This window comes from Anguilla anguilla, chromosome 5 (genome assembly GCF_013347855.1).
Source record: "Anguilla anguilla isolate fAngAng1 chromosome 5, fAngAng1.pri, whole genome shotgun sequence".
In the NCBI taxonomy this organism is placed as follows: domain Eukaryota; kingdom Metazoa; phylum Chordata; class Actinopteri; order Anguilliformes; family Anguillidae; genus Anguilla; species Anguilla anguilla.
The window spans coordinates 16,264,293-16,291,463 of NC_049205.1; the positions used below are offsets into that span (position 1 = coordinate 16,264,293).

General features: G+C 41.0%; 1 protein-coding gene across 3 annotated transcripts in view; it reads right to left on the reverse strand.

Annotated features, from left to right (window-relative positions):
- Positions 1-13,097, reverse strand: part of LOC118226725 (rho GTPase-activating protein 10-like) — a 50,451-nt gene extending 37,354 nt beyond the window's left edge. The window contains exon 1 of one of the 3 annotated variants that reach the window (XM_035416552.1): positions 13,079-13,097. Coding sequence is in view for 1 of the 3 variants with exons in the window: in XM_035416550.1 (XP_035272441.1) it covers positions 11,299-11,452 (154 nt within the window). In the remaining 2 variants the exon portion in view is untranslated. Of the gene's footprint in view, positions 1-7,716; positions 7,982-11,298; positions 11,973-13,078 lie in introns of those variants that run through there. The other 2 variants (XM_035416550.1, XM_035416551.1) reach the window with 2 other exon arrangements.
- Positions 13,098-27,171: the final 14,074 nt, after the last annotated feature.

The window sequence follows — 27,171 nt, forward strand, 5'->3', positions numbered from 1 at the left end:
TTTCACCAATATCCAGTATGTTTTTTCCCCCTAGATTAGACAGGTCTATAATTATAGTGGTAATGGAAGGATGTAGGCTAATGGATATCTTGAACAATGCATACCCTGCTGAACAACGATGACAACAAAGGGACTAACTGTTTATCATATAACATTAGCATGCAGTTCTAACACTGCATTAAACTCCTGTAAATAGTATGTAGCAGTGCACTGTACAGTTAGCCGAGAAAGATTGCACAGCCACACACTGCCCAACCCAAACTGATACTCAGACACAGTTTCGCATTACACTATAGACCGATACAACCCTTCACATAAAACCTGACACACCCAGCATTAATCACCGTTACAGCAGTGCTCTCTAAATCCAAGTCCAGAAACATAAGGTTGTTGGGGACAGAGAAGCTCTAACATTGAACTGAAGAGTAATACCTTATTTTCACGTGTTCACACAAATTAGATTACAGGCTGTGCACGGCTGAACAGACACACTACGCAATGATGCAAAAAAATGTATTTATTTAACTATGATCCAGGTTCTGAAGCTTTCAGAGCATGTTCTGTAAAATTCCTTTAAACAAGCAAAACTCCTCCACATTCTTTCTTGCGTGGAAAATAAATAAATAAGAGGAACCTTCCAAATGACTCATTGTGGCAGGGCCTTCCGTTAATCTGATAGGACGCCCAAGGTTTCCTTTAACAGGAAAAATATGCGAAAACCAGAACTGCGATTTGAAGCCGCCGTACCCTTATTTGGGGCGCGGGGGTACAAAACGGGGCCCCTACAAACACGCGCCTACTGGACACCCCGGACCAAACGAGAGGGCTCGTCTTACAGCAGCGCAAAAACAAACTGAAAGAATGAACACTCAAACGCGAGCCAAAGATAGGGACTCTTCACTGCACAGCGCGCAAAGGCTACTCGTTTCCCAGCACGTGGAAGATCGCCCGTCTCACCATCTGCACAGATCGCCACAGCATCCGCAATGTCCCGCTATCGTATCTACCATCGAAGAAAGGGTTACATTACAATTACAGTCGCATATACATTTTCATCTGCGACAAAGGCCTGACTCATTTACTCCATGGGAAAGCAATGTGGATCTTTGCTACTTTGGCGCGAATTGGAGATACATACTGTTCAGTGCACAGAATAGCAGAGTCATGCACAATGTGATAATTTACCAAGGTTACGGACGTGTCCAGAAAACAGACTGATGCAGCCATATGCCGTGACTAGGAGTCTAATTACGCTCCGCTGCGGGGAACCGTGGACGCGTACCGCGGGCCAGCTGTTCGGACGGAGTGGGCGTGGGACAGCTGGCCGGGAAGACGAAAGGCCAGGCGTTGTGTGGAAGCCACACGTTAATCCAATGAGCTCGCCGCAGGACTCGACGTTGCCTCGGTGTTGCCTCGTTCGTTATAAATCGCAGGTCTCGGGAACAACTGCCAGATTCCACTGCTGGCATCAGAAAGCCATTCGGACCCTTCCGTCTGACTGAAGTCCTGGACCGGGATGGTCACCAAGGGCTGCGGTCTTACCAGAGCTGCTTACAGTAAGCATCTGAAAACTCTGGAGCCTTCTGTGCCACAGTGGTCCCACCTGATATTGCAGAGTCATTAGTCATCCTCTCTGGCAGAAAATGACTGCATTCTGTAGGCCTACAAAAAGCAAGTCAAGCACAAGCCTCTACACCTTCTTAGATTTGTGAAACCTCTTCAATTACTGAGAATTTTACTAATATTTAAAATACTTTAATGTTTTATATTGTTTTATATTGAAAAGGACTTTCAACATGTAGCCACAAAAAAGTTATCTATATTCACATTACCCTTTGAATAAAGGCTTAACTGTTTTTGGAACACGATTCTTGGGTTGCCATTTCAGGAGCACATAAATGAATCACTAAAGTGAATTCAGCGGGGGTAGTAATGAAATGAACTGAACCTCGCCCGCCAATATGGAGCCATTCCGGATCTTTCCATCCACAGTGATCTTTCCAGGCAGAGCTCCCTCTCCAGTGTCTGCCCCACCCCTCTCCCAAGTTTATTCAAGTTTCACCCCCCCCCCCCCCCCCAGTTATGTCATTACTCCACATTACGTCATGTTTACACACAGCAGCCTTGTCTACCATTTCATCACACTTCAGCAAAAGCAAAACAGCTAGAGGGAAATATAACCAGGAAATACATTAAACATGGTTTTATGCGTTCTCTTATTCTTAATAAGTTCTCTCTTTTTGTGAATAGTGTATAAAGGATCGCCCTTTGGTGACATGTTTTCTTGTTCTTAATAGCTAAATGATCTCTTTTTGTGAATGGTGAATTCAGTTTACATTACTTTCCGGTATTGTTCGGATTTGCCGCTTCATGAAATTGGTGGAGTGGAACCTACAATTAAAGTAAAATACAGTATAAAATACAGAATTACAGTGTATTACATTACATTTTCTATTCTAATATTATTTACAGCATATAATACGGTATAAAAAATCAATAGGTTTTAAAACCTTGTTACTTGAGCTAGCCTTGTATTATGTCCTATACCAAACATACTATAAACAAAAACACTATGCCTGTTAAATTAAACTTTATGAATATCATTATGAAAATGGCATTTACATTTTTCATCTGTCGAGCAATTTCTGCTGCTAGCTTATGTTCCATTTCTGTGGCCACACTGAGTCCTGGAATGAATCTGTAAGTTTCCCCAGTCTAAACAGACCAGGGCTGAAGTACACGTCTGTGATGTTTTACAAACATAATAACATTGTTTTAGGAAAATATTTAAGCCTTTAAAGAGCATTTGTCTAGCATCCAGCAAAAGAGTCGCCAATAAATCTGAACGGTCAAACAGCAAGGTTTATTTACAGTTTGCTTTCATCTGTCGCTGAGAGTTTAAATTAGCCAAAGTATGAAGATTATCAGTTAGGGGAAACAATGATGCAACTTCCTCTGCCACCAAGCTGAGGAAACTACCAATACACTGGTGGTGCAGTGTGTACACCGGACGAATGCATGGACTCAGAATTACTCCAGATCATAGCGTGCAATAATACTTTGATCTCTTTAACAGCAGTCATTTGAAAAACGCTATTATTAAAGTAAACATAAAAAAAGATTGTTCACACATGGGACTGACAGTACAGGTAAAACCTTCTTCATGATTTCCTGGTGAGTCAGGAAAGAAGTCTCTGGAAAATCTTGGATGAATGGATCACACAAAAACGCTCGCCTTTACAAAAGACAGCTAGGCCATCGGGTCTATCCCAGCAGCCCTGGTGGAACCTTACACTGAGCTGGCTCTGCAGCAGGCTCCACCCCTTGCATGAACCCCGGCTCTCCCCATCAACTCCGCCCACACCGGGAGCTCCATTTCCACACAACAGCAAATCTAATCAAGCGCTTCATTCCAAAATGGCCGTGCCAGCAGAGCTTGCCAATTGTTATTCAGCTACCCGACCACACCAATAAAATGCAAAAAATAAATACATAAGGCAGACATAATGTGTTTGGCCTGACATTAGCGATCAAATAAAAAGCATGTATATGCTATAGAGTAGTGTAGAGTACAGGTCCTGGCTGTTGAGCATCTATCCACTCCTCTTTTATTTAGCTAGCTAAGGAAGAAGATGCCCAACGCGCTTTTATTTAGAAGCGCGTTGGGCATCTTCTTCCTTAGCATTTATATGCTACGTCTATGATACTGCTAAACAGACTTTGGTTTTAGGATGATCAGGCTGCAGAACGTTCTTTCGTACATGTTCTTCCGTGTTCTTTCCTACACGTGTGCTTGGTCTGCTCCCGGAAACCTTTTGTGATATTACAGGATCACCATGCATGTTTTGTTTATGCAACACACCTGCGGTGACATAAATCAGCACGTTTGGCCACATGGCCGCTCCACCCATATTGACTGTATGATGGCCAACCCCGGAGGGGAGGGGGGTAGGTAAATAGAAGGTCTCCGTGGATACCGGAGAGTTTAGAGGTCACAGGTCAAAGAGCAGATCTGCCCCTGCCACCATTCATCACAGCAGCCTCTGAATATCATAAAGGATGCAGTCTCTCTCCAAGTTTCATATCGGCTAATGTCTTCTGGAAAAACAATCATTCTTATTGTATGACTTCATGCCCCAGAGATGTGACTTTAATAAAAGTCTCTGATGTAGCTTTTGGCAAAACTAGCGCTGTAATTAATGTGAAGAGTATTGCCAGACCAAATAACAGTGCTCAGTGCTTGGGACTGCCTGCACAGCCCGACATAACATCATTCTCATTTATTTTCTACAGTGCAACTGACATGAAGAAGAAAAAAAAAACTACAACTAGCAACTAACAATTAGCATTGAATGACAATTGATTGATGGATCAGCGGTGGATCAGACTGACGTGAAGTGTTGTGCTCATCTGAGCACAGGAAACTCAACTTCGCTCAAAACTACAGACATCATCCTCAGACAAACAGTCATCAAACCTCCAGACAGCGAAGGTAACGTTTTATGGTCATTCTTGCCCAAGCAGCATGACGTTCGCTTGAATAACAAATCCTCCACTCTCATCTGACAGGGCCCCTGAGATAAGATTGTGTGAGCGATTCAAGATGCCTGTGTACAGCTACTCTTCCTTGTTTTAATAAACTTCTGTAATGACAACAGTGGCGGAAAAAATCTGCACGAGCTGCAACCAGTACACTGGAATCCATCAGAACGAGGATACATTGGGAGGCCTCTAGTCTTGAGACGTAATGCAGAAAAGGGCAAAGTATCTGACATCATCTTCCTCACTGCTGGTCATGCCCAGAGGCTTTCCCATGTCATACTGTGTACAGTATAATACAAAAATAAACAGCAGCGCTGGGTAAGAGACTGACGGACGACAGGCTCAGTGCCACCGATGGGAGCGGAAACTCGGGTTTCATACAGAGCTCTGTCACATTCAAGGGCAGGAGATACTGTATGTTCACTGGGCTCTAGAAGAGGATCTCTCTGGGATCTTACATGGAGGAGAGAGGACCTAAGGCCTCTTTCCCACACAGAAGGTTGAATTAAGAGCACTGCCACGTCCACGAAATAATCATTACCCTCCAGCTGAATGTGCTTAATCTATGTTTTTGCTTCCATGTTTAATGAAAAAAAAAACAAGATGTTCACAAAGGGTCTTGCGTGCGTGTGTAGCTGGTAGGTCCTTGGGGAGTTGTGGGCGGGGTGTGGGTAGAGGGGGTCAAGGTTCTGACCGGAGTTTCCTAAATCATCAGGGGCCAGCGCTAATGTCACATGGAAAAGCCGCTGGCTTTAATCAGGGGGTTCGTAGAAGCGCTAACTGATCCACCTCTCGGCCTCTGCCAAAGGAACAAACTGAGCCAGGCACACGCCCTCCACCTCTTCCTTCTCCGTCCAGAGCCAGCACGCTCTATCTCAGGGACCACAGGCCTCGCGCTTCTGGCTCTCAGCTTTTTTTTCCATTGCACAGCATGGGAACCGTCCAAAGCCGAGACTAGCAGCAACTCTGGAAACAAGTCCATAATTTACTTTCCTCCCAACCCCGAATACTGGAGGAGGTTCCAACAACACGGAAAACATCGAACTGACATGTCGACGTGATGTTACAATGATGCAATTTCGGAAAACGTCCGAAAAGTATCGCTGGCTACATTCATCGGTTCACTTGGTTCCCCCGGCCAAGAGCAGGGAAGGAGAACATTCAGTTTCTGGAATTAGATATTTACATTACATTTTGGCATTGAGCAGACACTCTTATCCAGAACAACTTACACAGATGACATTTTTTACATACAATCCATTTATACAGCTGGATATTGTACCAAAGCAATTCAAGTTAAGTGCCACGTTAAGCACAATGGCAGAAACCCAGCTGGGAACAAAACCCATATCGCTTTACTTACAAGCCCAGTATAGCCGTTAAACTACATTACAGCCCCAGGTACAGTTCTGTTGGCAACAGAATTGTTTAAAGAACCTGGGATCTCAGCTTTGAGCTACAGTAATATATATGGGTGAAAGAGAAATCTGAAAAATAAACATCCAGTCCAGAAACTGATTCAATTAGGCTATATGTTCATTAAAGGACTACGAGGCCACAAATCTATCACTCCAATCGATATCCCAAGTTCTATTTTGTTATCATCTACATTCACAAGGAAGTCCATGAGAACCATGCATAAAATTTACATTGCGTTTAGAAATTTCCCCGCCTGAAAGTGTATCTGAATTCAGGTCTCTTTGCTGCAAGTCATTCCTGTATTTCACAGAGAAAGAAACAGCACTGAAAAAATACATCTTCAGAATCTCATAAAGTTTTCTCGCTGGTTCAATTACTGGAATAATCAGTCCCATGAGCTAGAATATTCTAAAAATATTGATCAGACTATTCAAAATGCAACGTCCCTACCGCAAACAAGAGTTGACTGGGAATCTTTCCTGACCAAGTAGAAACTCAATTATCTTCCTAATAGCCAAATGGAATGGATAAGCAATGGGTTGCCTAGTGAACAAAGAAAACAAAGAAATATACCAATAAAGCTGCATGTGGAAAAAAGGTTAGACGTGTGAGGGGAAACAGCATAGTGTACTTGGCCTTTATTTCCAAAACACAGCATTTTACCAGCAATGTTCAGAGACATTTCCTGCTTTCTGGAGATTCAGTGTTGAAGTTACATAGAATGTAGACCTACAAGAAATGCCTGACTGAAATTAGAAATAGGAAACAAAACATTGATCTGATGAACATTAGCTACTAAATGTGTCATTTTCTACACACAAAACACCTGCATGCTACAGGTACCGCTACCCTAATTTGTGGCCTGGAAATACCAAACAAACCTTAGGCTAGCTGGCAAAGTTCAAGGATTGTGCCCTTGTTGAAGTCAGCGTGTTCCGCACCTTAGACCAAATCTGCTAACAAGCGAGCTTTCGCTAAGGCTAACAGTAGAGTACTGTACATCTCAAAGAACAAAATAAATCTCTCAGCACATTAACAAATATATATGGCTTTCTTCCTGTGGTATACCCCAGTAATACACCTTGGCAGTGCCAAGCCATTCTTCAACAAGGGCCAATATTAGGCCCAGTTATTGAGAATAAGCCTTTTCTACCCATGCAGCTAGCAGGAAAAAAACCTTTTCTGTGTGCTGCCTGCAACCCAGGGCTTGTCAACAAAGCCAGCTGTGATTGGATGCCTTGGATTTCCTCATTCAAGCAGTAAGAGATTTCCACCCATTTCAAAGAAAGAAAGAAAGATGTTTCTCAACCACGAGGCAAATCTCCAATTGGCACAACGGTCCCTGCACTGAATTTGACCTTGCTGGCCCCAGTCAAGTTAATAAGCATGTGCCCATGACTAAGCCCCAGCTAAGGGCTCAAAAGTCACCAGTGCTGGCTGATAAGCTACAGAGGAGAAGGAGCATGAATCTCTCCTTTAAACCAGTGAGGCCACAAACTTGTTCTGCTTTGTCGTGACACAGAAGTTTCTCAGCTTTAGTGAGTACCAGACATAAGCCATTGATTACATTTTCCAGTCCAATGTGACTGCATCATTGTTATGTGCTTCAGATTAAGTCCCTCTAACAATAATGAAGTGACAAGTCACCTTAATTTATTCTGACTGCAGAAAACAGAGTTTCAGCCATTGATGAGTGACCCAACTGACATCCTCAATAATTGTGTAAAACTCTAAGAAGAAAGATGCAAAACATACCATGGATGCTTACCACACCAAGATCCGTCTCGTCTAATGCGTTTGCCCAACTGCAACAGACGGATGCTCACAGTGAAAACGGCTGAGGCGCTGAGGAGTCATAGCACAGCACAGTGTGCATTTCCAGGAACTAGATCAAAAGATTACAGCACCAGAAGGACCAATTCCCAGAGGACAACTGCTGCCATTGTACAATGCCAATGTCACAGTGCCACTTAGCTAACTCTAGCATACATACGTGCCATGGCTAAAAGCTCGCTCTGCTGTTACACATCTGTTAAGGAAAGGAAATGGATATATATAGATTCACAATGCGATAAACAGATACTGATTGAGAGTAAACAGGAAACCAGCAGTATGAAACGATCTAGATATAACCCTTGGAAAAAAATCCACACTGCAGGCAATTGAATAATATACCTACAAAGTGAACAGAAATTTCAGAATAACTGCTGAAAGTCTCTTTTGACAAAATAAATATAACTTTGAACTCCATTTAGTTTTGTGATCAATCTACTAGTTTTATCGGACATCTTAATGACATGTGCAGGCTTAGATTACCATTAAAGTGAAACACACCAATTTGTTAGGCTATGTGAAAACCAATTTTGTTTGTTTGGTTCATTATACTGGTCTGTGACCTGCTGCATATCCTGCAAGGTCACGGTCTCCACTCCATCACACTCACAATGACAGGAAACACAGCCAATCCCTGTTTTTCCCTGAAATAGTAACAATTCTCTTAAGCTTCTCAACTGAACCACTGTGGGCAATTACTCTCAGCAAATCATTGGACAGAACAGCCAACTGCCTGGTTACATCTCACTTGTTGTACCACACATGTGAAGTCCACAAAGTACAGCAATATTACCATCAAAACACACAGAAAGGGAGGTCAAATATGAGTTTCGTTATCGTTTCCAAGGGTGTTAGTTCTGGTGTGTGCAATGAAATTTTCATGTTTTGTCAGAGTTCCCCTTTAATACATGATGCCATGTAGCCTACTACTGGTTCAACTAAGGCTGGGCGATATACCACAATGATAATTATCGAATGTAATATCAGTCTTCGCCACCATATGCATTACCTTACTTTTCCTCTTTTTATTTTTAATTATACCTGAAGCGGTTATAAACAACCATGCTTCAGAAACAGCGTGAAATGCTTCCAGAAAAAAGTCACCACGGTTATCTATTGAGTGACCATATGACAGCCAATCAGCAGAAAGGCCTCACAGCTTCCATGTGATTGACAAAAACACATCACATGATCACATGGAAGCTTTATGACCTTGGTGCTGATTGGCTGTCTTATCCTATAGAACACAGTGTGGTGCCACACAGGTTAGACCTATAACAGTATAGAATTAATCACCGAAGAAACACACCAACCGCTGAAAATCCTCCAGCACGTTATCCCCTGTACTTTTAAACAAGCCCCAAAAAGGACAGCAAAACACACACTCCCAAAGTCACATGTGCAATTTATTTTTAGCCAATTATTTTTGTCTATAGCCTTTCCATGGGGAATATTCTAACTTTTATTGAGGGCTTAAAGAACAAATAATAGGATACATTTACACAACTGGATGACATGGGGAGAGAGAGAGAGAGAGAGAGGGAGCTAACACTAACACATTCATCAAATCTTTCCTACTGCAAACTGAAAGGGAATTCACATATCTAAAACCTTAAACAAACTCTACAGTAAAATCAAGTGAGAATCTCAACAGCAAAAAAGTAACTTTTATACTGTAGTTAGGCTACCTGCATACCAACTACATTTTCAAACAGCATGAAGGACGCTATATACATGCACGCTGCATCAAGATCTTACCAACTACATGAGTGTGACTTTAAATGTGTTAACAGCCAATAAATGTAACCTTTCAAAAGGCTGTGCACTGTCAGACGCTCAGTTTGAAACAAGTTTTCCAAGTGAAGGTTCCATTTGACAGGGCAACTCTCACTTTATCGTTCCCTAGCGACTCCTTTAACCAATCAGATGCCAGTTATCTGCCTGCATCAGCTCCACAGTCCTCCTTACAGATTGCAGAGCAGAAAGTAGGCAATCGGCTGACGGTACAAATTCCATACAAATTTTCCCATACTAATCTGCCCCAACCCAAAAGAAGTGGACGTTGGAGAAATGGGACAGGTCGACGTCTTGTGAATAGGCATTCAGAACCAGGGCGTAAAATTGGGAAAAATACAAAGAACAAAGATGGTGACAACCACAAAATGGGCTTCCATCTCCATCAGTTTGTAAGCCTAAAAAAAGCAAACAGCAAAAGCAAACTGGCAGATGCCATCTGAAATCCCCTGTGAAGCAAGGACTGTAAAAGAACTCCCTCATAAATGCACAGAAGCACTAATGGGAAACTTCCCAAGAGAAGTGTCTCCAGTTGGCAGAGGATATTTAAAGGACAGAAGTGTAATTACGTTACAATAACAGTGCTTCTTATGAGGCAGTTATGTCCATTAAACCCTGATATTCACAAAATTGAAGTTTGCTCAATTCAAGCTGAAGCACCGACAATTAAAAATATCAAATTAGATTTTGTCAGGCTAAATATTACAGTAATATGCATATGCCATGGCAGACCAGGGTCCTTCTTTCTACCAAGATGCATGTTGAGTTAGTTGCAGCTGAGGAAAGATCAACTGTGTATGCAATGACTGTTTGGAGCACGTTTTACTGAAACATCTGCAGTTCACCACTCATATTTCAACTTGTACAATCAACCAACCATTTAAAGACAGTGTAAAGATCTTTTTTTTAATCAGGTAGTACATAATCTATGTTTTAACCCAATTACGGGTGCGGGAGCTTAAAATAGCACAAATAGTGGCCCAGCGTCAGTAAAAGGTCAGGCTATCCTAAACCTTGGTATTTAGGGGTAGACAGTCAATAGCCAGACCACAGTTTATTATTCAGCATATATTTTTTCGGGCATATAAAAATGAATAGGATAGTAGGCTACTGAGCCGAAAGAGGGATGGTATTGCATGGTCAAGAAAGAAAACATTACAAGATCACACCTATTGTACAACAAAAGCAACTAGCGTTCATCACAAGGCAAACTAAACAGGTAACCATTCGACCGAGCCAAAAAGAGAAGGGTCAAACACATCAGTGATGTACTAGGGATCCATCTGCACTGTTGACCAAATATGGGCACTAGTAAAAAATAATAATAATTTGGATTACATACAGCGTTGTTTTCACTTTTCTCCGAGGACTAGAGGAATTAGTAATTTAGTTCAATTATCAAACAGTGCGATTTTTCGCATTATTTTCCATTCCAGTATACTTGTTTGTAGAATAGCCTAATTATTTTAAATACGTAGCGTATATACTAACCGGTAAACTACAGGTATGTAATCGCTGTAGGCTAGTTATACAGTTAACCAGGCGTTGGCGAGTTGACAGTGAATGAGCCTACATAAATTGCGTGACTAATGTTACTGCTCTTCGAAGCTGTGGAAGATTGATGTTGCATCAAAACCGTTATGAATCATCATTATTGCGAAAATCCATAGGACCTTACTTCAGAGACTTAGATGTGGAAGGTCGACTTACGTTTAATAGCACTGATAAGACTCTTGCCATCCTTGTAGAGTTCTTTTATAAATCTGTTAGTTTTGTCCAGCTCCGCTTCGTGGGCTTTTATTCTTTCTCTGAAAGAAGGACTATCCAGGTAGCATTCGCTGAATTCCAGCGCGTGTAATCCCATTGTTGCGGGTTGTAGTCAGTCACTGGCGAAGCAAAGTCTAACTCCGTAAAGTTCTTGTTCTTGAAACAATGTAGCCTGGAAGACGCCGTGGGAAACAGTTTTTTGCACCAATTTGAGAGAAGCTCGCTGCCCTGAACTAGCTGACAGTGTTTCAACAAAAGCTGTTATAATAACGTTTGCTATTGCGCGCAGACAGTTAGAATTAAATAGCTAGGTAGCTACGTTTCATATCATTGACATTATTGCCTTAGCTAGCTAACGTCAGCTAGCTAGATACGTAGCCTACGTGTCCGCAAACGCCCCCAACTAGCTATTGTTAACCTCCCCGTCGAGTTTTATATTCATATATAATATTGCTTTTGCAAGCTCAGTTCAATGAATATTAAAGTCTTTCATATTCAAGACGAATAGTCTCTGTCTAGCTAATGTTAACACCGGCCAGCTGTGCCAGGACGCAGTTTGACAGCGAACTGGAGTGACCGACAGTGCTTGTGAAGTGTTCTGCTCAGGACGATTGGAGCTGCGCCAGGATGTCCGACGATTCAGGCATGCGTCAGTGTCAACCAATCAGGTGCTTCTGTTCAAAAGTGCGCGATAATTACACCCTCAAAAAGTCTGCGGAACTGCAGAAGTCTGAGGTCTTCTCCGAACGTAGTTCTAAACAAACACAACGGTATCCGCAGAACAGATATTCTAGGTGTCCCGACACTGTCAGTCCACTTAGATTTGTCAATTGGACGATCTGTTAGTTGTAGTTGATTGCATGTAGATCATGTAGTTGGTTATTAACGCATTTCCTGCATGGGACAACTTAAGACAGCCTGGAGATTGATGTTCAGTGCCTTAGCTCACCCCTCTTTAGCTATGGGGTGTATTTTGTTCCATTCTTCTGAGAGTTTCCGACTGTGGAAAATGGTTTAGGTTCACACTCAAGCCCAGTTAAAGGGGGAAACTTTGAGGGATCACACACTCAAACAAAATATGGATGGTTAATGTCCAAAGTCAAATAGGGGGGGAAAATGGAACCAATGAACCAGCTGATTTCACCAATTCATTCTACCTCCTGGCTGAGGAATTTTACAAATTAGCAAATACAGGTGAATGGAACAAAATATGGGAGAACTTTTACTTTCGGAACATAAATTTTCCACCTGTGGCTATATGCAAGAAAAAAGTGATTGCACAGGGTCTGTAAAGTCAAGTGATCTGTGCATCATTCATTCTAAAAGACAAAGCAAACAATTCAAGTTAATTAGATAACATCTTTTTTTCATTATGCCCGTATCCCAAATTAGCGGTTCTCCTGAGGACCCCCTGTGTGTGCTGGTTTTTGTTCCAACCATGAAGATGCCATGCAGAATAAAATGCTCATATTCACATTGTCCTGTATTGCAAACAATTACATAAACACTGCTGCCCGACTTGGCTTCAACATTTCCTAAGTTCTCACATGTCAGTCCCCTGCTGGGGTCACTCCACTGGATCCCAGTCCATGCCAGGATCAGCTACAAAGTCCTGACCCTGGCCTACGCTGCAGCCAACAGGACAGCTCCCACCTACCTACAGGACATGATTCAACCCTACACAACAGCTCAACCACTCCGCTCTGCTGCAGCAGACACTCACTGCCATCCGGGTGAATGGTTCTCGCTCATACCAACTTGATGCTTCTCCACCCAAGCCCCATTCCTCAACAAACCACTTGGTCATTGCCCATCTTCCACCATGGCCTGAAGACACATCTCCTCAGATTGCACCTGGACTAACTATCACTGCTCTACAGGACACACCCCAAATAAAGGATCGCTCTTATCACTTGTATCCCTCTATCTTGTTCAACCACCTAATTAAGAGCATATTGATTAACCAGTCACAATCCACACACAATTTTATCAGTTAATAAAACTGTTGCCTCTTTTAATGTATTTATTTGCAATATAGCACAATAAGCATGTGAATATGGGACATTTATTCTCCATGGCATACATCGCTATTTATGTCATAATGTGGTTTAAGAGGGTAAATAATCCATCTAAACACAAAAAGTCTCTAATTAAGAAAACTTAATAGCATGGTGAAATGTTGGTATTGCAGTTGTGGTTGGAACAAAAACCAGCATACACAGGGGTCCCCAGGATTAAGATTGAGAACAATTTCACTAAGTAATGGTTATTTGAGGTCCTTCAGATTAAATATATGAATGGCAGTGGATATAGCATTTTTATAAATACGATTTAAATACTGCCTGATATGTCAGTCCTGCAGTAACCACCTCTGATCCTGGTTTACATGCCATGAAACAGTGAATCCTTTTTTTCACGCTCGTTTGAGTGTTTTTCTCCCCACTGTGGATTTTTTACCTCACCTGCTTGCTTTTTGGGGGTCCAGGCATGGATTCTGCCCAATTTTCCTTCTGCTCTCTGTAAAGTGCCTTTGTGACAGTTCTGTGTAAAAAGCGCCATACAAAATATATTGATATTGATTAGATTTTCAAAATGTAGTACCAAACTTTCACCTGACGCAGTGTGGTCAGTTAAGGGCTTTTTCCATTTCTCTTATTTATTCCGAAGAGCCACTGCTTTCTAGACCTTAGATTACTGATATTGTGCAGGCAGGAGTCAGGGAAAGAAACCTGAGACACTACCAGAGTCCATTGAGCAACAGAGGATTACACAAAAAGAAGGGGAGGTCAGCACACTTGGGCTGGTGTCCTCTTGGCAAAGACAGCGAATGCTACATCAGAACTCAACACAATGGAGCCAGAGAGGCTATAGCATCATACAATGGGTTTAGTGATGTACACCACATCACCGATGAACTGATCTGAGCTCTTCCCACGCTCAGTAAAATCTTCAGTGCTACATAAACTCAAACAGGGTTTATTTTGGTCCACAGTGGATAAAAGGTTCAATTGTACATTATATCACAGTATAATCTTGAATGTAGTGACAGGAAACAGTCTGTAAATACACTGTTCTTGTGTCACTGTAAAACACATACCTTTTTTTTTTTTACTTTCCGACTTCTACATAAAATAAAATGCCAGTAATACAAAAGAAAATAAAATGAGCATATTGCATAATTTTGTCTGTCATGTCCTTTGTTCCACCTCTTCTGTCACCACCCTACCCTCACTCAAATTCCCCCTCAAACTTTTGAAATTCCCTCAAAATTTTGCTCATAAAGGGGTAACCCCCCTCAAACCAAAAGCAAATGTTAAACCCTGGCTCAGTAATACACTCTCTCATGGTTTCTATTGCTGTGTTGATGACACACATCTGTTTCTTTGCTTTCCAAAGGTTGTCGTCATGACATTTTCAGTTTCAGGATCGGTCATCGTCAAATCCAATCTTGCCAAAACCGAGGTGCTGTGCCTACCAGCTACATCCTGCCCCCTCAAAGATCTGTCCTCCACCCTTGGCAACAGACCCATGTCCACACCTGAGAACCAGACGCTTGTCCTGTCCTGGACTGGACTACTGCAACTCTCACCTTGGTATCCCCCATGACTTCTTGGAGTTCATTACAGAGCAATGTGCCAAGAAAAAAAGTATGTACTTAGTAGTAAGTAGGTACAAGAAGACGACTGAGAATGTAGTGGTTCAAGAATAACATTAGTTTGAGGATGCATTTTTAAATGTGACATAAGTGGGGCTAGTGAAGCCATGAAAAATCGTTTCAGCATTAAGCAGGCACACGTATGGTCTATGGCAGAAGGTAGGCCGTGGCTCTGCAGTCAGTCAGTCCTGATTGCAGTGAGGGGCTCATTCCACCACCGGGGCCCAGACTAGAGGAAAGCTGTGACCAGGGAGAGGGATCTATAAGGGACGGGACTCTGAGGAAAGCAGCTGATGTGAAGTGGAGAGATCTGGCAGGAGTGTTAAGTTGTCTACTCTTCGCTGTGGCCAGAATGAATTGGCATCAGCTCTTCCTTGTCTAAATGTTTTTGTATGCACTTATGATAGTAGTGTTAGATAAGACATCTGCTAAATGGCCAAATGTAAAAAAAAATATACATATATCCTGTGTGGGAAAAAGTAAGATTTTTTCAGGTTTTAGGAAATAGCAGGTAATTCATTTAAAGCGAAGCCTTTTAAGTGTATCCTTTGTGGGAAGAGTTTTGAAGGGTTGAGAGGAGTTGAGAATGGCACAAAAAAAAATTAATCACAATAAAAAACCACAACGTACTGTATAGAATATGTGGGAAGAGTTTTAGTCATACATCAAGATCAAGTCAATGCCAGAAAATTCATAAAGGCGACAAACAATACAAGTGTGTTCTGTGTGGGAAGCATTTAATTCACACAACCAATCTGAGTCAACTCCTGAGAATTCAATCAAGTGAATAAAAACCAGAAAACTACTTTCCACAGAAATCTCATACAAAGTCTCACTTAGGTGAATACATTTACAACAACTCCCACTGTGGCATGGTTAAAGCTTTAAATTAATCAATCCTTTCAAAAGCCATGGAACTTTATTCACTGTGGGACGTATGTTAGTGGCGTCTGAGTACATAGAAGTGCATATAAACCACTAAAATATAAAAAACAGCTATATTGTTACCCTGAAAGATCATGCATTCTGCACCCCATAAGTGACCTCAAAATATAATTTCCTAATGAAAAAATGTCACTATAATAACACTAATCACGTCAGGTGCAAAAATTTAAATAAACTTCATCAAATACTACTGATGCACATAAACAACAAATGTACACATTAAACTTGCTTATAATCTGAATTTCTACCTGCAATATGCTCTTCAGGTATGCTTTTTCACACTTATTTAAAGCTCTTTGCTTGGCTTGCAATAAGAAAATGCATAAAGTACTGTATATATGCATAGTTATTTTATCCTGTGTGCAAGATAAGAGATACATATTTTTTTAACTCTCTAAAGAGATTTTAAATTTAATTTAAATGCAATGGTACTTTCTTCCTTTAGATAGATACAAATGTTTATTGGGGGGCAATCTTATTTTAAGCATAGCATAAATCCACATTTATTTTCTAAAAAAGGATGAAAGGATTTTCTGTTGGACTCAAGCCCACACAGCTTGGTTACAGCAGTGATTGTATCTAAAGGAACACTGTATATCTTGGGGATGTACAGGAAACCTGGAAATGTGCACTGTGACGTGACAATTTGGCATCCAGACCTGGCCTGAGTGGGCCATACTATCACATTCCCAGAGTTCTCATTTTCTTGTTACAGCAAAGTGGATCTTTCCTCTGGGTTCTTAGTCCCAGGTGCAGTGCTTTGATGCAGGCTTGCTTTACTTGGTTGGCCTTGTGGACCGTTAATGAGAGAATATGGAACTGAGAACTGACGCCAACTGTCTGGTTACATCAAGACAGTAATGGTGCTCTGTCTCCCCCCTGTGGTCAGTATGTGTAGTGGTAGCGTGTACAATTTTTAACTCGGACTGCCACGTCTCTCGCAAAAGGCAAAGCATTGGCTGGTAAGACTGCGATAGCATGCTTGTTCATTATGCAGTAAATACGTCTGTTAAAAAGTATATAATAGGTACCCAGGAACCAATATATTTGTGGCCTCTTTGTCAACATGATTTCAGAAGCTGACATCGAATTTTGACACCTATTGGTGTTAATGTATGTGCTCCTGAATGGAAACATAACATTACATTACATTACATTATAGGCATTTAGCAGACGCTCTTATCCAGAGCGACGTACAACAAGTGCATAGGTTTCATGATGTAGAGGCGCAAAAGAAACACTAGAGTGAAACATGACATACCTTCAAAAGTAGGTTCATAGCAGATTCTTGCTGGATTGTTCTATGTTGATACATTTTTTTAATCACTTTCTTTCCAGTCTGACCCTTGAAATCTGATTAAACATGATTCAATTGACCATCTTTTTCATTGAAACAGGCTGTTCTCTTCTACATTTGTGGATTGCACCCCCAGAGTGAAGTGTATAGCCATAGTAAAAGAGCAGTTTCTAGGAATAGCACAGTGTAGTCCTTGGTTAGAAAAAAGTAAATACTGCACACATTACAATACTGTTCATTCATTTTCTAATGAGGGCTCACAAGCGGCAGTGGAAAGGTGGATTGGGTTCAGGTCTGGTTCACTTAGTTTAAACTATTAAGTATTTAGAGAAGGGGGATTATGTAAGTGATTACATTAAAGACTGTGAATCATACAGTATATACACACTGGGGAGCACCCTTAATATAGAACACTGAGGAAAATTTTCTTAGAAGTGTTTCACGTGTTTTTGATTGGTCCCTGAGGGTAAACTATGACATCATAAAGCATCAGTCAATGAAAATATAATGCATTTTGAGCTGATTGTATTTCATTCCAAAGGGTAGGATTCATGCTACCCCATACTCTTCTTGGTTTTGATTAATATTAATATAGAACATTCTGGAGCAGGAATGTTAAATTTAGCTTCCCACGATGCATGCCACCATTTTGAGCAATGTCATTCCTGTAAGATCTTGTTTCTTCACACCTCGACCAGTCTCCTTTCCAAAATGGTACAGAAACTGAGCCAATCTCTGGCCCTGAGCTCTGCCTTCAAAATCTGCCTCTCAGCTGACCACCACATCCCACCATGCTCCTTGGGGACATTTCTGGATTTGAAACCCAAAAGTCATTTTAAAGAACTTGACATCCTTTGAGAGAAATGTAACCTGTGCTTTGAAAGATTATTTGTTTGAATAACCAAATCTCTAATGTTCTCTGCCAAAAAAAAATAGCCTACTGAAGGTCATCACTTCCTGAAAGTCCATGCAGAAATTCTCAGGCATACAGGACAATTCTGTTTCCCGCCCAGATATAAATATAACTACACTAACGTTGTCTCTCCCCAACCCAAAACCCAGCTAATGGATCTCAAAATAAATAACTGCAGAAATGGCAAAACTTCACTGGTGCGTCCTGATTAATCCTGAATAATGAGCTGTTAAAGTCGAAATAGTGGTTGTGGGACACTTATTACATGCTTGCATCGCGCTTGACATTCTTCGGAGAATCCGGTTCTGAAGACCCGCCCCCAGCGTGTCCGAGAGTCTCGCTCTAATGATTGATGAGCGCACGGAATGATGCCGTTGTCATCACGCAGCCACGGACACCCTGGTGTGAAGAGACGCCCGGGCCTTCCCTTCCTTCGGTTTTTTTCCGCCTTTTTCTGATCAGCTGCTTCACGGACGACTGACAACGAGGACACAGCGCACGCAAACTGGAGGGCTGCTTCATGGGGTTCTCTATTTCCACATACATTATCAGCAATATGTAAATTATGTTCGGAGTCGTTTGCACATCTCTGAGGATATAAGATACTTTGTTATGTCTTCCTTTTAATCACATTTGGAGCCAGCCTGGAGGGGGATTAAAGATGAGGAATCTCTACTAAGAGAGACATTGCAGTCTCTCCAGCAGTGTTGCCATTTTGTTGATTTTGTCACTAAATCAGGAGATATTTTTATACAGATGCAAGACCAAGTAAATAAAGTACCAGCGTGTAGAGTTGTGTGTTCATCATGAGTGCCCAAAAATGCAGGAAGTGATGAAAATAAACTAAACTTCCCTTGGGATGATCCCATGGCCCCCAGACACGAGTAATCAAGCAATTAACCCTTTCTGTAATCATTGATTTTTAACACTGATTCAGTATTGAACAAAGTTTCCAATTCATCTTGCATCTTCCTATTCCCATCTTCCTATTTCTTATGTAATTACTTACATGCTTCATGGCTTTATATGAATGTTAGCTGTATAAGTATAATTTCTTTATATATTTAATAAAAAATATATTTTTTGTGCATTAAATGTTGTATTTGTATATTGCAGTAAATTAGAATAATATAACCTTTTAGCGCACTTAGTACAGTAACTGCACATACAGTACACTCATTGGTCTGAGAATGTTTCTCAAATAACTACAAATTACTGGATGCAGTTATATTTTCTTACATTGTAAAAACTTAATTACAATGTGAACTCTGGATAAAAGTGTCTGCTAAATTAATGTAATGTAATGTCAGTTACAACAACACTCCGGAGAGTGTTATTGTAGCAAACAGTGGGAGCTCGCAGTTCTGTGACTGGCTGGATCATTGGCTTGTGGGGCAGGGTTTAATTTGTTTCAAATTATCAAAATTCCCTGAACTCAGATAAAATACCAAATACAAATTTGACGAGGACACTGTAGTCAATTTTCAATCAAAAATAAATAAATAAATCATGAGCTTAAAAGAACTATATAATATTGATATACGGATACATGATGTTAGCTGAATTAAATAAATATAAACATGATGCTGTTTCAGTCAACATAACTTTTGTGGGGGTCAAAAAAATAACTTTGTTTGTTCCTCACGCCAGGGTGAGTCTTTGAGAAGAGAAACCCAACTATCATTCTGTTCCAGCGAGCAGAGCAATGCATTTGGCCAAGTGCTGGGCTGTTTTGGCACTGCCACCCTGCTACCTCCAACAAGTACAGTCCCTGTCCAAAAAGCAGTGTTATCCTGGCAGGGCCCTTCAACCTTTCAAGCTTTTGAAATATTTTGATTCATGGTACACGCATTGTAATATTGTATTGAATCTAAAGAGTGGGGGGGGGGGGGGGGGGGGGGTTAACGTTTAACGTTTATTATGTTTTGTTCATTTGATTGTCAGTACAATGCATGGCCAATTGCCAAACATGATATACCACACCAAGACTCTGTCAGCTATAGAACTTTCCGTTCCAAAGACAACTTGTTGATTTTTTCTGCTCAGTAGTACTTCAATCTTTTATATGTTTTATTGAATTAAACTGCACTTACAAAGATTGGTGAAAACCAGTCAGCTGGAACTTACAATGAACACTGTGTATTGTGAACTAGTGCTACGGATTCTGTGAGTGTTCACTCATACCTAATTCCATGGAAGGACACACAGTGAGTAGGTGAATAGTCGAGTCAGAATATGTCCACAGTATGTGAAGTAGTGGTTTTGGGTGTGCACATTTATTTTTAGCTAACAGCTTAGTGAGTCTCATTTGAAATTGCTATATACTTGTAAATGTTCTTTGGTGGGTTTAATTATCCCATCCTGAACCTATAGAAGATTACAACTTCTTTTATTTCTTATCTCAGTGTGTGTTTGGACACTCCCATAAAAGGACAGAAGTTCTATGCCCTTCCCCCAGCTCTTTCCTTTGGGATTTTCGTCCGCCAGTTCACATGTGTAATGACTTTTGTGCACTAAAATGAGTAAAGGCAGTGACATCACGTACCTTCTTTGCCTCCTCTGATCACACATCCCTGATAGGCTTGGAGCAAAGTGTGAAATTATCTGGCGCTTTTTGTTTCAGCACTTATGACCATTTCTGCTTTCCCCAAAGGTGGAGCAGCTGTCTATCCTTAAATGATTCAAATACAAGTCTATAAGTACTAATTAGCCATGGAAGAAAAGAGAATTAAGGGATGAGAGAAACATGACTGAAAGTATTAAAAAGCCCTTCTGTATGTGTACACACACACTCAAAAGATACAATACAAGGAAATAATAGTTTAGATTTTAATCAGCCTCACTTGGCAAGAAGGATGGAGGACTCAAGCAAACTTCTGGCCATGTCCATAGAGAGAATTAACCGTGCCACAGATAATATATATATATAACACCAAGACAAAGCACAGAGCCCAGAAATACTGACTGTGAAGTGGAACAGCCCTTTGGGGTCATCCCCTGACTGCAGGAGTCATGGGTTATATCTAGATGCATGCGTACTGTGTGACCTAAGGCCTAACAGTGATGACCGGTGACCTCGAAGGTTATAATGATTACGGAAGACCTGGAGGACTGAGGCAGCGCTGTTCGGCTGACAGCAAGGTCTGTGTTTACATTCCTGCTATCATCTTACAGCAGATGACCGCAGTTAATCTTGAGTGTTTGCCACACTGACAGGAACCCCCCTGAGGATTAGGCCCAACACTGTTTTCACTTGACACTTTTTCAAATTTTGTCCTCGCTGGTTTTGTTGTTGATCTGAACATGGTGATGGAGAATGCATTTGATTCCTCATGGCTTGTCCTTTGTGAATAAAAGAGATGGAATGGTCCTATTGTCTTAATATTGTTTACATTTTGAGAATAGTGCCCAAAGGGTTTTTTCCCTGTATTCTTTCAGTGCATCATTGGTGGTCTCGAAGTTACAAAACACAAACCACATTATTTCTAAATCAAACCACATTATTTCTAAATCAAGCAAGGCCACTTTGGTGAAACAATTAAATTGTTAAGTTAAGAAGTTCTGGCTTTAAAAAGACTTAAAATAATATGACTCCCTTGCATTAAAAATAGTGGCTCAGAAGAGATTGTATGCTATAATTCAGAGCTGTTGTTCATATGCTTTCCCAACAGCCCAGAGAGTAATCTTCCTCGAACCAGAGATCTGTGAAATGTAGAGATTTACTTGCCTTCCTTTTGGACCTCACCTCTGGCCTTGGGGGAGCGGCTTCACAGTTGGTGCAAAATAAACATTTAGCTTGCGAAAATCGACTCTAACTGAGTGCGTAGTAAAGCAATTTGTTAGTTTTCTTTTAAAAAGGCAAAGTAATACCTCAGCAGAAGAGGAATTAGATATGAATTAAGCTCAAATGGACGTGAAAAACAGAGCTTAAACATATGATACATTCACCAAACAAGACCAGTAAAACCTTCACGGAGACATGCCTGTAGAGCCACATTGTAAATACTAATTTTATTCATGCAAAATTAAAATTATGGGGCGACATAGCTCAGGAGGTAAGAGTGGTTGTCTGGCAGTCGGAGGGTTGCTGGTTCGATCCCCCGCCCTGTGCGTGTCAAAGTGTCCCTGAGCAAGACACCTAACCCCTAATTGCTCCCAACGAGCTGATTGGTACCTTGCATGGCAGCCTTTCACCATTGGTGTGAGTGAGTGAGTGTGTGTGTGAAAGGGTGAATGAGAGGCATCAATTGTAAAGCACTTTGGATAAAAGCGCTATATAAATGCAGTCCATTTACCATTTAAAATGCCTGATCTTTAGATGTACATATTCCTTATCAGCCAGGTGTAAATTTGAATAACGTGAAACTAGAGAAGTTGTATGCTGACCTTTGGCTGCCCCAGAGCTTAGCGATGGACGCAGTGAGCAGGCTGACTTCTGATGCACCTGTTTGAGTGAAAACTGAGAGCCTGGGCCTGATGATAGAAATAAGGTGCGCGCTGCCGTGGCAACGGCTCACGGGGCAGTGTCACATAAGAGGCATATGCAAACAGTGCTACCATAGAATCTAAATTCACATATTGTATGAAAGGATATTTCCACCACTTTGTATCAGGGAACACCTTAAAATACTTACATTCTAAGGGGTTTAAACTGATTGTGCATTTTTCATATAGGAGTAGGTAAAATATGGCAGGCAATTCGTGTTAAATTTTATTGCATCTCAAGATATTGAGAGGTGGCTGGTTCACATATTTTATTAAGCATAGTCCACAATAGATATACAAATATTGCCATGACTGCTCATTAAAAAAGAAATAACCAGGTATTCATTTAACTACATGAATAACTTTCTTTAAAACCTGTACAAGCAGTTCCTTCCAGGGTAGTTTATAGATTTCCTTGGCACCCATGTCCAGCGTCCAATGTCCAGCGTGTACCTTACCCGTGCCTGCGGGCAAAGTCATTCTGGACAGGACGGTTGGCTGAATTCCCACAAAAAAGATCCCGGGCATTCCTTTTGGAAGCTTGTGGGTACTTTTTAGACGGAGAAGAATTCCCCCATCTTCCCCCAGTATTAATGTTATTCCATGCATCTGGCCAACCTATTTAGTTGGGGAAATGAGATATGTTGGCTGAATTTCAAGTGAGGTCCACAAATAAAATTTGCCGGGACAAAATTCCCCTCTCCCTCCACCTAATTTACTGAACAATTGTGCAATGTTTTGCAGAGTCCTGTCCTAACTGATTTCATGTGCCTCGCATTGCCAACAGACTGGAGAGAGGCCAAGCTGGCATTGAACGTGTCTTCTTCGATTCCTCCTGCCAGAGGAATGCCACACGACAACGTTTTATAATCAAAGGAAAAAGCGAGGGGCCGCCCCTGTGCTGAACTGTTTTATTTTATCACGTGGAAGGAGTGGTGTCACATCGGTGCTCCTCCAGTGAGTTTATGTAAATGTGTTTCATCGCATTTCCCTGTTTGCGGTAAACCAAACACAGGAATGGGGAGGGTGTGGACGGGGAGCGTGTGTTTGCTCAATAACAGGGGCAAGAGGGGAGACTCTCGTGCGGCAGGGAGAACAGATTTCGGACAAAAACTGCAGGCAATAACCTTTGGTCAGACACGCTGGCTGTTGTGTCCCCACCAAAATCATAGCTTACATAAACATTCAGACTGGGATAAAAAGGCACGTAACAAAGATTTTTTTAACCTTTTTTATGTCAACAAATGGCTCAGGTGGCTGATTTGATTATCAGCCGGTCTCTCCACTATCAAACCTTGGTTTAAATCATGCAGATCAGTTGCTATTTTCTGATAAATGGGCCTATATGACTGAAAGTGTATGTCATATGCAGTGAAGGAGCCTATGGGAGCCTATGGATATTAAGTCCCAACAATATTTCAGGTCCATGGGAGTAAGATAAACATGCCAAAAGAAGAATATCACTCTCTCCAGTTGAAGCATAGGCTCCCATCACAGTCGGCCGCCACGGGCTTATTCTGCTGTCACACAGTAAATGGACTGCATTTATATAGCGCTTTTATCCAAAGCGCTTTACAATTGATGCCTCTCATTCACCCATTCACACACACACACCAACGGTGAAAGGCTGCCATGCAAGGTACCAATCAGCTTGTTGGGAGCAATTAGGGGTTAGGTGTCTTGCTCAGGGACATTTCGACACTCCCAGGGTGGGGGAATCGAACCAGCAACCCTCCGACTGCCAGACAACCTCTCTTACCTCCTGAGCTATGTCGCCCAGAGCAAGTCCAAGTATCAGCTGTTCCCAATAACATGAGCAGGGAATGTCCCCAATGACTCTGACTGGGTCTGCCAGATGCCACTTTATTAGCATGGTATTTCACTCTGGTATTTCAATGTTTTTAACCATTCAGCGTGAGGACGTTTCCTAAAATTCAATGCACCATTCATAGTTGGCCATAGTTAAATACTGGACCATCTTTGCCTACGTTTGTTTGTATGACATTCCAGCATCAAAGTGCCCATTGGAGACTTACATTTATGTTTTAGGGACAGTGAGGTGCACAGTGGCAGGCTTGGATTGATTTTTGACAGTTTTGACAACACCAGTGCATGGTAGTTGCATTTAAGGAAAATAAAATATAAATTTAATCACACATCAACCACACCACAACCACCAGAAGGGAATTCAAGAAACCACCGCCCCCCCAAAACTAGAATATTTGAGGTTTGAAAGGCATCAGCTGGAATACAATACATAGTTACAGCGTTGTTGCAATAATGCAGTATATCCTGTTTTGTTTGACATGTAGAACATGAAACATAGTTTGGTTGTGGAAATAATAGGCCCAGTAAAAAGGAAAGAGACTGAAATAAGGCCACCCACTTAATGACAAAATACAACCATGTTGTAGTCTATTATTCCACAGACACATTTATTGGACCCAAAACTACATTTTAAATCAGCCCCTCCAATGTGAATGCAGAGAATGTGTGCTTTCAAAAGTATATACAGGATATGTAAATTGCGGTCATGAGTAGCACTTTTTAAAAACACTGTGAGCATTCCTGTTCTGGTACTTCCTGATTAAGACTAAGCTCTGTTTTGGTTGAGTGTGTCTGAAATCCACCCTCCAGAAAAATTAGGATTTAACTCATATTTTTGTGTCTGAATTAGCATTATGCTAGCTAATGTAAAGCCTATCATAATCTTCAGAGCTTATACATGTTTAACTGTATAAATAGGGATTATCTTCATAGGAAATATTTCCCATTAAGTGTTACTACAGAGATGTTTCGATTGTTGAAGTGGAAAAGGAATAAATTCCCTCTGGTCTTCCTTTTTTTAGTGCATACACAGGTGGAGATCACATTGTTTCTTAAAAAAAAAAAAAAAGAACATTTAAATTAGAGGCCATTAAATGCACTTACTGAAAATCAATTCAACTGTTCTCCCACACAGACAATGTGTACATAGCCCCAAGTGGACTTCCAGTAATTTGGTTTCAAGTGCAGTAGGGGCACATTCATGTTACTCAATGATGCAGGAAAGGAATACAACGCCTTACAATTACCTGTTGCTTTGCTGTGCTTCGTGTGTAACAGTGTTGCACAATATTCCTTTCAAGCCTTCTGAGACTACAATTTCAGAGCAACACAATTGTGACCTGTTCTCATTAAAAATTCTTAAGAGAGGTAGGCCTTCCAGGAAGTGTGATTCAGGATCCAGTACTCAGTCTTTCTCTTCCCTTTGCCCTGACATGAACCATTCTTCTCAATTTAACCATGCTGAGAGGACAGTGTTATATGCCCCCTGTTTTGATATGTGGCTACAGTAAATGTCATAGTTTAGGATTTTGATAGGGGTAAAATGTGGATGCATAACCACACAGAGAAGCTGTCGTTTTAATTTAAAATAAAAAGGCAATGTACCACAGTCCACAAAACAAGCACACTTTCCAACAGCTAATTTTTGTGAAAATGTAGACCTAACTATTCTTATCTATTGATGAGGTCATGCTGTTTTCTTTTTCTTCTTACACTAGACCTAATTTTTTCTTCAAGCATGATTTGTAGATATGGTGTGAAACCAAGGAATTCATTTTCCCAGGTAAGTCAAAAAATTAAATGCTGGATAGGTTCAAGATTTTTACCTGGATTAACAGATTTGATTCTTTTTAAAAAAAATTTTATTTCAATTATAGATTAAATATGGTTCATGAAGACTATGTGCAGTAGTCATTTGTACCCATAACAAAGGTCAGTGGACTGCAAACTAGATCAAGAACCCATGCAATCACATTTAATGACACTGTAGGAGGCATTTCCATAATAAACTTTTTACATTCAAGTGTATACTAAACTTGCTTAAAGGGCTGGCATGCGTTCACAAGCTGTTTCTATTTTACTATGCGACCATTAAGGCTATATGATCTCCCAGCTTTAGTTGTATGAAAAAAATTCAAAGACAGGGCAGCTTTGTATTACTAGGATACACTTCAAAAATCTATTTTAGGTATAGCACTCTGAAGAACGAACATTACGCTTCAAAAAATGTGCTGCAAAAACCATTCGTAAGGGGGGGGGGTAATTGTATTTGCGCAATGCACAATGTGCTTACACATTGTATAGGCTATCAAGCTTAGGCTATTATACTTCATTACAAATAAACGGGCAGAAATTGCCATGCATTACGTATACACATGTGAAATAAACGATATAACACGGGACACCTACAGAGAACAAAGACAACAACGACAGTGGGGGGAACGTTACGATATGCGAGGTTGGGATGACAGCTCTGTGTACTCTCGCAATTCAATGTAGCCTGCTTTTAGTAAATGTACTCAGCAGATTTAACGATTGCTGATGTTACTGATAGCAAGTCGTTGTGGTTAATTTGGGCAGTTTAATGTATGGCTTAATTTATAGTTGGTGAAATATAGGAACATAGCAGCTCAACCGTTTTACGCGCGTTGTCTACTCTGGCAGAGTGCAAAGCGAGAGGGCGAGGAGAAGGGA